The sequence below is a fragment of the Stenella coeruleoalba genome (genome assembly GCF_951394435.1).
Source record: "Stenella coeruleoalba genome assembly, chromosome: 1".
Lineage (NCBI taxonomy): Eukaryota > Metazoa > Chordata > Mammalia > Artiodactyla > Delphinidae > Stenella > Stenella coeruleoalba.
The window spans coordinates 174,399,554-174,412,892 of record NC_137169.1 but is presented as its reverse complement, the minus strand read 5'-3'; the positions used below and the strand labels follow the sequence as shown (position 1 = coordinate 174,412,892).

Here is a 13,339-nt window from a genome sequence, read left to right as displayed (position 1 = left end):
CTTTGAATAGAAGATTATCCAAGCGAAAGAGTCTAATCAGTACAATGTGGTGGCAAGTATACACCATTGAAATGTTGCAACTATGTGACCCCAACTGAAAATGGCAACGACAGAACAGGAATTCTTATTAACAGGATTAAACTAGAGGATACAAATTAAAGTGCTTTATAAAATATAAAATGTTACGTTAGGTGGTAATGTTATTTTTTCATTAAATTTGTAGCCCAACTAAACGTAATTCAACATATAGTACAAATTATTGCCCTGTTCTTTCTGGATCATATTTTTGAACCATTTTACAGATTATAAAAGGAGTGGCAGCCTACTTTAGAAAAAGGAAAACTTTTTTTCATTAGGAATTGTTTACTTTGTGCCTAGAACGCTACCAGCACCAAGGCAGAAGCTGAGAGGACTTTTGCAGAAGTTACAGATCTGGATAACGAGGTGAATAATATGTTGAAACAGCTACAGGAAGCAGAAAAGGAGCTGAAGAAAAAACAAGATGATGCTGACCAGGATATGATGATGGCAGGGATGGTAAGTGATTTTGGCAGATGTTTGCTAATGGGCAGAAAGTGAAGGGTGTTTAATAATAAAGATCCCTAACTTGTTGAGAAGAGTCTTTTGCATATTGACTTCTGTTTTTAATTGTGTTTTCTGGTCAAGAATCGGGTTAGTAACTTACATAGAAGACAAAGAATTTGGATCTTCTGCCAGATTGTTGCACAATTGTTCCTTCCCAAAGCTACTCTCAGTTAAAAGAAAAACATTGTTTTACACATTTGAGGTTTTAGGACATTTAAAAGTATGTCTTTATATTTTTGTATGGGTAAATCATAGGTGGTATAAAATCAAAAAAGGCATGCAATGAAAAGTTAATTTCCGTCCTCCTCTTATTCTCCCAGCAACTTGCTGCCTAAAGACAAAAACCAGTTTCTTGTGTAAAAGGACATTTTTGAAGATGACAAAACATATCAAACTTACATCCAATTTGATTTTTCACTTTTTGTGATGATGTGTATACATAGCCCTGTTTGTAACAAAATCGACTTGTGAATGCATGGCCCAACAAAGGACTAGGTTCTGTTTTGTGCTGTATTTTGCTTTTGAAAGACTTTGATGGAGTCACAATGGAAATATTCCTTTACAGTTCAATCTGATTATAACCACAGTAATGATAGACATGAACTTGTTTAATTGTGGACTTTCAGTGCAAGGAAGGGACCCTTCTTCCACTCCTGCTAAAAATCACACCCTTCACTGTAGATCATTTTCACTTTGGGTTGGAAAGAAGAACTGCTAAGCCTGTTAATCTAGGTAAAGAAGTCCCTAGGGAAGTGATAACAGGAAGCATCGCTGTGCAAATACCTTATTTTACTATGCATTTTTTTGTTGTTTTGAATTGTCCTCATTTTCTATAGCAAGGTATGGCTCAAGTGGAAATTCCCATATAGTAAAAATGTGTATATTTCATACGTGCTGAGGGTCTCTGGATTTTATGTTTTAATACAGTTATAGAAACATTAGATTTAGAGCCTGTTGAAGGAAAGGAAAAGATATATATTCTCTATAAGCTTCAAAAAAGTGTATGAATTCAATTAAAAGGGTAGAAAGAAGATCCACCTTTTGTTCCTTTTGGTAAGTAACTTCTAAGGAGTACAAGGCACCCTCATATATACTATGCCATTTATATTTAAGTATCAATCCTGAGAGGCCAACATTGCATCAGTATTGTTGCAGTCCATAACCTGTTTTTTAAGGGAAAGAGTGAAGGCTCACAGTTGTTCTTGGAAGAGGAGGCTGCAGAAAGCAGGTTAAATGTAATGGTATGGCCGTAGCAGAGTCCTTTACAGCTCTGCTAGAACACTCGCAGACAGCCTGGGAAGGTGCAGTGAGAATGGCTGCAGTTTGAACGGAGGTTAATCGTTTATTTGTGAAGGTTTTTTCCGTTGCTTTATTTTTCTTTTTAAAATTTTCACATTGTTTCTATCCAAAACTTTTGTATTCTCTTGACCCAGAAAAGCTAGGAAAAACAGTTCTGTGGTAGGAAGCTCAAAGCTACTCATGTATATCCTGACCAGATTTATTTGTGAGAGCATCTGTTTTCTGATACTTAGACACTTCCTCTTCCATTGCCATTTCCTGTGACTCATGCACAAGTGTATTTGTTCAGGTTTCATGGAATTTTCCCCAATATATTTACCTTCGGTTGATTTTTTAAATGTAAATTGTATTGCCCCAGTTTGTATGTGTGTATTTGTGTGACTGCCTGGGGAGAGGGAGTTTTAGAAGAATGTCACTTAATTATGAAAAATTTCTGAGAATAGGACATTTCTGACAATCAAGTCTCTAAGATCATCCCAGAGGGCATGTTTTGGTTCTAAAACGGTAGTTTTTATACTCGTCCTTAAAAAGTAACGTGTTTCTGCTTGATGGGTTTTATTATGAATACACCTCCATGTGTTCCTGAGTGAGAAAGTGAGAAAAGGAGGGAACCTTGATCTTTGAAAGACAGATACAGTCATTGTAGGCATACTGACTGCCTCCTCATGACTATGAAGTGAATTAAAAATAGCCACATCCTCAACATGAAGATATGACCAAAAAAGAACATCTCCACAGTAGGAGCTAATAGTTTCACGAGTTAGAAGAAGGGAAACCATCTGAAAATTAGATTTGTTGACTCATTGGGGAAAAGATACTTCAAGAAGATAAAAATGTATCATCAAGACTACTGTATCATTTATCCTTTTTTCCCTGTACAGGCTTCACAGGCTGCTCAGGAAGCTGAGATCAATGCCAGAAAGGCCAAAAACTCTGTCACCAGCCTCCTCAACCTTATTAATGACCTCCTGGAGCAGCTGGGTAAGTAACCATAGAGTCTTGTTAGGCAGCCTTTGAATTCTTGGTACTGTTCTTGGGATCTGAGATAGTTGACTCAAAAGTAGATACTACAGTGCAAAGACCGTATGAACTGAATCGTGACTTTAAGTTGTATTAATTCAACATGTACTTGCTAGGTCCTTCCATGGAATCTGACTCAGTATTGGAATCTGACCGTGGTCTGAGGACTTAATAAAATTTTGAAGATATGCTTCCAGCTAGGGTGGCTCATTTATGGTCAAGGTTTATGTTACAATCGAACAGTGATTATTCTTAGTTCATCCTGCTGGCAGAATGTCTTTAAAGGATTTAAAGTGAAGGATTTCAATGACAGAATAAAAGAACACTTTAAAGGATAATCGATTAAAGGCTAATTGGATGAGGTGACAGTTTTTATGCCAAAAGAGAGAAGGCTTTCTTTTTGAAGGAAATATAAGCATATTAAAATGTTCCTTTAATCCAGTTTGATACAGGGAGCAGGCCTCATTATAGGGCAGATGTACTTTTGTCACCAGCCTCTATTATAAAGTTGTAATACTCTAGCCAGTACAGCTTTGTAAGCAAGGCACTCTATTTTAATGTGATAGCCTTTAAAGTTTGGTTTTGGTCAGTGTTTTGTTTTGTGGGGGGGTTTTTTTGGGAGGTGTGTGTGATATTTTTATCTGTCTCAATTTTCAAGAATAATAAATTATGTGCCAGCAGATGGACTTTAAAATGAAAGTAAGCTGGAAGAGGTAGGTTTTGTGACAGAAAAGGTTGTATTTTAAAGTTAGTCAGACTTGGGTTGGAATCTTTGCTTTGTGGCCTGTAAGCTGTGCAAATTTGGGCAAATTACGTAACAGCTGAGAATCATTGATGTCAAATGATCTGGTGAGAATTTAATCAAGTTCAGTATGCATAAAGTGCTGGTCGTTGTGCAGCTGGCTGTCTGCTTTCATCTAATATAGAAGTAGTTCCTTGCAAAAGGACCTCTTTTTCTTGCTAATTTTATTTATTTATTTATTCCTGCGGTATGTGGGCCTCTCACGGTTGTGGCCTCTGCCGTTGTGGAGTACAGGCTCTGGACGCGCAGGCTCAGTAGCCATGGCTCACGGGCCCAGCCGCTCCGTGGCACGTGGGATCTTCCCGGACCGGGGCACGAACCCACGTCCCCTGCATCGGCAGGCGGACTCCCAACCACTGGGCCACCAGGGAAGCCCTCTTGCTAATTTTAAAGCGAAGGTTTGGGGCTTCCCTGGTGGCGCAGTGGTTGAGAATCTGCCTGCTAATGCAGGGACACGAGTTCGAGCCCTGGTCTGGGAAGATCCCACATGCCGCGGAGCAGCTAGGCCCGTGAGCCACAACTACTGAGCCTGCGTGTCTGGAGCCTGTGCTCTGCAACAAGAGAGGCCGCGCTAGTGAGAGGCCTGCACCCCGCGATGAAGAGCGGCCCCCGCTCGCCGCATCTAGAGAAAGCCCTCGCACAGAAACGAAGACCCAACACAGCCAAAAATAAAAATAAATTAATTAATTAATTAATTTTTTAAAAAAGCAAAGCTTTGGTGAAATTATTTCAGCATTTCAACCCTGGCCATTTTCCATAGGAGGGCTCCGATAATAGTGTCTAACTCTTGCGAGCAGGACATGACTCCCAGAACAACCCGGTTTCCCTGGAATCGAACAGCTGAGGGCTTAGGGTTCTAGCGTAAAGATGTTTATGTTCATTAGAGGACACTAAAAAGACACAAGGATTACATATATAAACGTGGAAAAGGTATTACACGTTACCAGATGACCTTCAAAACCACAAGTGAGGCTTAAGGTCTAGGACATGGTCGTTACACATTTAGAAAACATTGCACAAAAACCGTCTTCTCAGGAAAAAAAATCCAGCCCCAATGTTCATTATAAGCTCTGACCCATCCCTGCTAGATTAGGTCAGTGATTGTACCTGGTTTGCATTGTTAATGCCCTTGTATGACAGGCATCAAGTTCTCAGGCCACTTTTTCATGGCGACAGCTGCTGGGGCTGGGCTTCCTTTAGAAAAACGCTGGTGGGGATACTTGCGGAGTGATGTTATAATTCTCACTGAATGTGTCTGTCCTCTTCTGTGTCCTTTCTGACTCAACAGGGCAGCTGGACACAGTGGACCTGAACAAGCTAAATGAGATTGAAGGTACCCTGAACAAAGCCAAAGATGAAATGAAAGTCAGTGATCTAGACAGGAAAGTGTCTAACCTGGAGAATGAAGCCAGGAGGCAGGAGGCTGCCATCATGGACTATAACAGAGACATTGAGGAGATCCTGAAGGACATCCGCAACCTGGAAGACATCAAGAAGACCTTACCCTCCGGCTGCTTCAACACCCCGTCCATTGAAAAGCCCTAGCGTCTTCCTTTAGGGAGCCACTGTGAGGCCACAGAGTGCCTTAACACAAAGATTACATTTTTCAGACCCCCACTCTCTGCTGCTCTCCACCACTGTCCTTTTGAGCCAGGAGAAGTCACAAAGTTTAAAGAGAAGCAAATTAAACATCGTGAATCAGGAACAAAGGGTTTTATCTAATAAAGTCTCTCTTCCACTTAATGGTGGTCCCTTAGACCCACCTTTCCCTTCTGAGTCGCCTAAGGACGTGGCATCCTGCGTTGCTGTACAGTGGCTTAAACCCTTCGTGGGAACCGTTGTGGGCCAGGGCTGAGCCAGTAGCCCTCCCTTTCTCTCTGATGCCAACAGAACCTCCTCAGTCTCAGTACTCTTGTTTCTATGAAGGAGAAGTTTGGCTATTGACAGTAGCATTGTGATGGCCAGTATATCCAGTCTATAGGTAAAGAAAATGCATCCACATCTCCTGCCCCTCCTCCTTTTAAGCAAAAGGAAATACACATCCTGTGCCAAAGGTATTGGTCATTTAGAATGTCGAGAGCCATCATCTGTTGTTTTAGCTATTTTGAGTTTAGGACACTGAGCCATCCCACGGGTAAGGATGCAATGATTTATGACAGTCTCCAGGACGATGTGAGACTGCAGAAGTGGCCGCACGTTTTCTCAGATGTTAATAACTGACTAGGAAGATAAACTGTTTTCAGATCTTTGGGCAGCTGACAATTTAAATGTGGATGGGCAGCTTGCACTCACCAACAGACGTCTTCTATTCCTATAGATGGAATTTATGCAGAAGAAACAGGGATATGATAACCACTAAAGTTTTTTCCAAAATCACACTAATTCTTAGAGCTTTTTTAGAATATTAGTCTTGGAACTAGTGTTGTTACCTGGCAGAGAACGGGTGGTCCTTACGATCTTGACAAAACAAAACAAAAGCCTCCTTGTCCTAGAGTCTTTTCTAGCAAAGGGATAGAACTTAGATGCAACTTGTACCGTCAGGATCCCACATATCCATTTTTCTTCCATTGGGGAGAGATGAAACATTTGACCCTTAGCCTCAGTTTTCTCCTGATGTTCCCATCTTGTAGAACCCCTCAAAACACATTGTTTGCCAAATCCTGGTGACAAATACTTGCACTCAGTATTTCACACAGCTGCCAACACCATCTCGTTCCTGCACTTTGTGATTTAAACCCACCTCTAAACCTTCCCTCTAAGCGTAGAGGGAAGACCCTTACATGGAGTTTCCTAGTGAGCTTCTCAACTTCTGACCCTCAGCTCTGTGGTTTTCTTCTAAGGTCACAGCGTGACGATTCTCTGCCACAAACCCCTTCCTCCTACCAACCCGCTTTCGAGATTCATATATAGCCTTTAACACTATGCAACTTTGTACTTTGCGTAGCAGGGGAAAGAAACTATTATCTGACACACTGGTGCTATTAATTATTTCAAATTTATATTTTTGTGTGAATGTTTTTTTGTTTATCATGATTATAGAGTAAGGAGTTTATGTAAATATACTTGGTCCTGTTTCTAGAATGGCACTGTCCGTTCACTTCTTCACTTCATTTTTCCTCTTCACCAGCACAACGTGTCTGTATACCTCCTTCCCTTCCATCTGCGGTTCTTTGGATTGGATTTGTTCCCTGTTGCTTTGCCCTTCGCCTTGTGTTTGCAGCATGTCCGTTTTCTGACATTCACATCCACCTGCTTTCCTCCACACACAGCCACGATAAAGAGGTACCTCGACCCCTCTTCCGTTGCAGTCCTGGTGGTCCTCAACCACAGCACGATGTTGTTCTTAGTGGCTGCCCCAGAGCAGGAACGCCAGCTCCACAGGGAAGGATGGAATTAGGAAAGTCTGCTGAAGGGCATCTTTACCATCAGTGTGAGCCGAGCCAGGAGTGAGTGAGAAATGCCCTCTGGCAGTTGTTGGAGCTGGATGGGGTCATTTTTATAAGGGGTGCATAATTACTTGAGTGCCCGTAGTGCATCAGGGATCATGCTGCATAGAGTGGGAGAGGTGGTCTGCCTTAGTTCTTCCCCTTTCCATCTCCTCCTTGCATCCCAGAGTTGACTTACTGGTGTTTTGACCTGGCATCCTCCTAAGCTTCCACTCCATTCCTCTTCTCAGGCCTCTTCTCCTATCGCAGGAGGCCTGGCTCTTTCTTGCCAAGTGTTCACATCAGTGTTTCCTAGCTAGTTCCTCTTTTTTAAGTGGCCACATCCTATGAGACATTTTGGTCAAGGTTTCAGGGAAAGGACTGAAGATAGACTGCTAAGGTAGTTTACCCTCTAGCCTGTGGGTCAGGTTCACTCCAGTAAGTCTTAGGCCACAGTGAAATTTGGGGGATTTGTTGTTGTTTCTTTTCTCCTTTTCCATCTGTGTGGTATATTTTTAAACAGAATTTTATTTTTAAAATAAAAGTTCCTTATAAGACAATACCTTAATTACACACCTGCAATATAGCCATTATTTTATTGTATAGTTCCAGTTATCTGTATTTTATGTAATAAAATCGACAGGATGGCTGCTGCAGAATGCTGGGTGTCACAGGGAACATACACAGCTGTTCCCTGGAATTTTCCCTCTTAATTCCAACCGTGGCCCTTTTCCATGTGCCTTCACTTTAGCTGTTTGCCTTAATCTCTACGGTCTTGCTCTCCAGGGTAGTAAATAAAATGCAACACTTGGCATTTTTTATGTTAAAAAAAAAAACAGTATTTTATTTATAATAAAATCTGAATATTTGTAACCCTTTATACTTGGTGTGGCCTGAGTGTGGTACTGGGGATGTAAGATGTTTTGAAAGGTATGATGAAAAAAAAAAGGTATGATGAAGGGGAAGCGTCTCGTAATGTATTCTTTGGGTTGTTTCTTTTCCTGAGAACAATCCAGTGTGTGTACGTGCGTGTGTGTGAGTATATAAATTTATTTATGTATATATTTATGTATTTTAACCCTTCCCAGATTGGAATACTTTGGTTGTGGTCCAGATGATGGCAAATTCTTCCTGTTAAGCTCTAGATAGTAAATGTTTTACGTTTTGCAGGCCATACAGTCTCTGTTACAACTGCTCTGTCTGCTGTTGTAGCAGGAAAGCAGCTGTGGACAGTCTGTAAACAAATGAACAGGGCTGTGGTCCAGTACAACTATTTACAGGAACAGGCCTGGGCTTGCGGGCTGGAGTTTGCCAGACCCCCTGGTGTAGTCTCCATATTTGATTAGTGACTACGGAGGACTATTTTCAAATTATTTGGGCTTTCTAAATTAGCAGATGTATGTAAAGAGTTGTCTTTCCACCTTTTAAATACACACATCTTCAGCTAAACTAAAGGTACTTTCATACTTTTTTATACGATGAGAAACACTCTCAAACATAATGGAAGAAAAAGTAAGTAATGTGCTGGACCAGCAGGCCATCTGGAGGGCTGACCCAACTGGAGTAACTTAAGACCAGATGAAGATGTTTGGAACTACAGAGACAGCAGTAAGGCTTTCCTCTACTCTTTGCCTCTGTTTATAGCCCTGAGGCCCTGGGGGTGACATGCCACCTCCCCAGTCATGTAAATCATTACAGCTGTTGGGCTTCCCTGGTGGCGCAGTGGTTGAGAGTCCGCCTGCCGATGCAGGGGACACGGGTTTGTGCCCCGGTCCGGGAAGATCCCACGTGCCACGGAGCGGCTGGGCCCGTGAGCCATGGCCGCTGAGCCTGCGCGTCCGGAGCCTGTGCTCCGCAACGGGAGAGGCCACGACAGTGAGAGGCCCGTGTACCGCAAAAACAAACAAACAACACAATCGTTACAGCTGTGACACCTGTAAAGCAGAACCTGAACTCTTCTCTTTAAACTTCCTCGAAGAGAGCTTCAGAGGGCACTAGTTACTAGCTTTCTTACATACCGTGTTCTTAACCCATTTGTAGGATATGACTCAGGTGCAAATATGCCTCAATAGTTACTGTGTCAGAGTGATGAGTGGAATTCTAAAAATGTGTTCCTATTCCTTTTGTTATTTCAGAGTCAGCAATTTCTCTGAAGTTGGTATCAGCATAATCTGATTCAAAATATCTCCAAAGGTTTACCCCTTCAATAAGCATTCTAGCCCCTTAATAAATCTGAACTCACCAGACCCACTTCAGTTACGTTCAAAATAGAATGTCTGGAGAAGACAGGACTCCTGGTGCCCAGGAGAGTCATGAAGTAGAAAAGCAGGTGGCACCTTCCACCTAAGGTGAGGAAGGACCCACCCGAGGAAAGATCAGATCTCTTCAGGCCAATAGTTTACGGGAACAGAAATGAGATGGCTGTAAATGTCAGGTAGTTTTGCCTGTTCACACTAAGCAGGTTTAATTGAAAATATTAATAGTTGGAGTGAAAAATAACTTTCTGTAAGGAATCTATGTATCTCTCAGAGGCTGCACTCATTCAGGAGTCAACCAGAGTGTCTTCTATTCTTGTGGAGTCTCCTAGAATGATTCTACCTGCTCTATACCGATCAATGAAATTCTAAGTAAAAATCGTATGCTTGAGAAAGGAAAATATTTAGCAGAAGACCAAAGAAAATCTCAAATAAGAATTCAATTAAGAGAAACCTTAACATTTCAAGTGTTAAGACCTCCATGTCTTGGCTTTAACTCTTCTCTGCCCAGAACGTGCTTGCTTTCCCTTCCCCAGTACAGGAAAATCTAAGGTCAAGGTGTTCCCTACTCTGTTGAAACTGGCCAGTCCTTTCTTTGTTCACCACCCCTCTCAGCCTGGTACTGGCTTCCGGCATGGCCCTTGGGCATGTGTTTATTGGTCCGGTGTGTCTCACCCACTCTCCCTCCCCGCTCTCTCCTTACCTCTAAGATCAGGGTCTTGGCTACTCCCTTTCACATCCTCAGGGCTAGGAGGCAGACAGTAGTCACGTTGTCTTAAAGATGCGACCAAATCAGCCCTTCTCATCCTGTTCTCCCACTCCTGTTACTTTTTCCCTGCTGTGAGCAGAGAGAGGTTTATGGATACTTGTTAATTTCTCTCTCTCTCTCTTTCTCTCTGTGTCTCTATCTCTCCCCCTCTCCTTCCAACAGCATTCTGTTCACTCAGCGCTCTTACCTAAGGATGGATTTGTAGAAAAATAACCAAAACCACTGTCTTTCACCAAATGGCATAGCACAGACCTCACCGGGCTATGCAGTCAGCAACCAGCTGGTGTGATGCGGTCTACAAGGCCTGGGCCTCTGCGCTCCCAGCCTCACACTAGCCGTTCTCAACGCTGTGTATGTGTTGTCTGCGAGTTTTACCCACAGCCCCTTCTGTAGGCATCTCTGGCTCCTGGCCCAAGTTATAATATTAATTCCCTTTCTTTTTCTGTAACTCCTGGGAATGGTCCCAGTAAATTTCAACAGACTGGTTGGTGTTTTATTGTTTGCTTCCTACCTTGGAAAGCCGTATAACTTAGGCCATAGAGGTATTGCTTATGATTAATTCAGTATGATTAATTCAGTATTAATTCATAAGCAGAGGTATTGCGTATGATTAATTCAGTTTGTATTTATTTCTGTAAAAAGTTGAGCTTCAGGCCTTTGATCAAATCAGAATGTAACCCTCTGTTACATCACTGTTCCCGTGAGTTTGTCCAAGTCAGTGTAAGTGCTTCTCTGTGAAAGGTCCCTGGTCATACCTTTGAGGGCCACCCTTCCATCCTCCCATAATGCTTTTTCACCATAGCTAGTAACCAAAAATTCTACGTGAGCCTTAGACTGATGCTTTGGGGGCCCGTGCCATGGCGTCTGCCCTAATAACTGAGATCCTTTGTCATCTTGGTAACTTTAAGGCAATCATCAAATTTTGTGCCATGGCAACTTGTGTTAACATAGCGTGATTTCATCCTGGATATTCAGTGCTTGGTTTCTAGGATGTATATGATCCTAATTTTCCTTAATCTTCTCTGTTCATTGATCCCAGACTCTTCTTCCATGGACCTTTCTTTCCTCCTGAGCATGGTTTCCAAGGTGAGATTAGTGCAGAGTAAGCACAAGTCCAGCCAGGAGCAGAAACGTCTGGGGAAGATGTGCTGTCCTAGTGTGGATTACACGTTCCTGGGCTGCTGAGCCAGCGTCCAAGATAAAGGCTCAGGAGAAACAGCTGTGATTTGGGTAATTACGTGTTCAGCGTGGTCAGAGAGGTGTGTGTTACAACTTGCTGATCCCTCTTGGCTCAGACTCTCTGCTCTCTGTGCTGTCTCTGTTAGGCGGATACAGAGGCGCACACCTGGCCAGAGAGATGAGTTTTGCCACGTAGATTTCAGATGGGCTGCCTGCCCTCTATATGTTTCTGAGGGCTCAGGCAAGACTAACACTATCAGAGTAACTCACACCCATGCCGTGTTTTCACAGGCACTTTCATAATTGGTTTCTTTCATTTGCCTCTCGTGATGACACTCTCCATTTGACCATTGAGAAAATCGAAGCCACGTTTTGCTTCCCCATCACCCTAGCCACTATGTTAGCTGTTGCCTCATTTTCTGTCATGATTTTGATCCACTTTCCTTTTAAGGTCCTCGATTATGTACATGTATTTTATGAAAAGCTTCCTCAAATCCCTTGTTTAGAGTGATCAAGGCAGGATTTAAATATATTAGTAACTTGCCCAATATTAAGGAACCAGTTAGCGGCAGAACTGTTACTTGGACCCTGATTGTCCTCGAACAACCTGGGCCATATACACCTCATGGCTCACACCTCTCTCTCTGCTCTTGCTCTTTCCCTTGTCTCTTCCCCCTACATAGGCTCAGGGTTAAGGAGCATGAAGCTGGGTCACCTAGCTTTACCTAGCTTCCTAATGTTAACATCTGATATATCTACGGTACACTTACCAAAACTAAGAGATTAATATTGGAAGAATACTACTAACTAAACAGTTTTTGCCTACTTTTAAATACCTTTTCAAGACCCCATTTTAAAAGTAATTACTGAATTTTAAGACAGAAAATGAAAATACTCAACATTAATACCCAAGCTATGGGACAACGGGAGTGTGGAGTCCAAAATAATTGATTTTACCTTCATGATACACTCAAAACTGCCCAATACATAACTTATTCATAGTTAATTGCAAATAAGTCATTAAACAACTTGCTAAAATGTCAATGTTTCAAAAGAGATTTTTAAAGACCCATCAGAATGAACATGTCATTCATAATATGACACAAATTTAAGTATTTATTAGAAATAGGAAATTTACTCACAAAGACTGCATTAAAATTTTTTGCTCTTATGACATAATTTCAGACTTAGAGAAAAATTTTCAAGAGTAGTCAAAAAATTCTCTAGTACTCTTTATTCAGATTCCACCAATGGTACACTTGCTTTTTCACTGCTCTCACTCTTGCTCTCCATGGAGAGAGGGAGAGAAAGAAGTGTTTTAAGTTGCAGACACAATGCCCATTTACCCATAAATACTTCAATGTGTTATTTCCCAAAGACAGGAAACTTTCTTACATATCGACAGTACAATTGTCAAAATTAGGAAATTCCCATTGATGCAGTACTATAATCTACAGCCCTTATACAGATTGTACCATTTGTGGTAGGCAGAATAACGGCCCCCCAAAGATGTCCACATCCTAATTCCTAGAACCTATGAATGTGTTAGGTTACACAAGGCAAAGGGGCATTAAGCTTTCTGATGTAATTAGGTTGTCAATCAGCTGATCTTAAAATTGAGAGATTATCTTGGATTATCTAGTTGGGCCAGTACAACCATAAGGATTCTTATAATTGGAAGAGGGAGGCAGAAAAGGAGGTCAGAATGATGCAATGTGTTAAGGCCACCACTGTCGGCTTGAAGATGGAGGAGGGGGCAGGAGCCAGGGAACATGGGTGGCCTCTAGAAGCTCAGAAAGAAAGACAAGGGAATGATTCTTCCCTAGAGCCTCCAGAAGGGGACAAAGCCCTGCTGACACCTTGATTTTATCCCAGGGAGACCCCTATCAGACTTCTACAGAACTATAAAATAAGAAATTTGCATTGTTTTAAGCCACTAAGTTTGGGGTAATTTGTTACACAGCATAGGAAACGAATACACTATCTGTCTCAAAAATGTCCTTCA

The 13,339-nt window shown here is 41.9% G+C and overlaps 1 protein-coding gene across 1 annotated transcript in view; it reads left to right on the top strand.

Moving 5' to 3' along the window:
• LAMC1 (laminin subunit gamma 1) overlaps positions 1-8,011 on the top strand; it is a 124,174-nt gene extending 116,163 nt beyond the window's left edge. The window contains exons 26-28 of the mRNA XM_079945582.1: positions 379-537; positions 2,766-2,865; positions 4,995-8,011. Coding sequence (XP_079801708.1) covers positions 379-537; positions 2,766-2,865; positions 4,995-5,251 — 516 coding nt within the window. The 3' untranslated portion in view covers positions 5,252-8,011. The remainder of the gene's footprint in view (positions 1-378; positions 538-2,765; positions 2,866-4,994) is intronic.
• Positions 8,012-13,339: the final 5,328 nt, after the last annotated feature.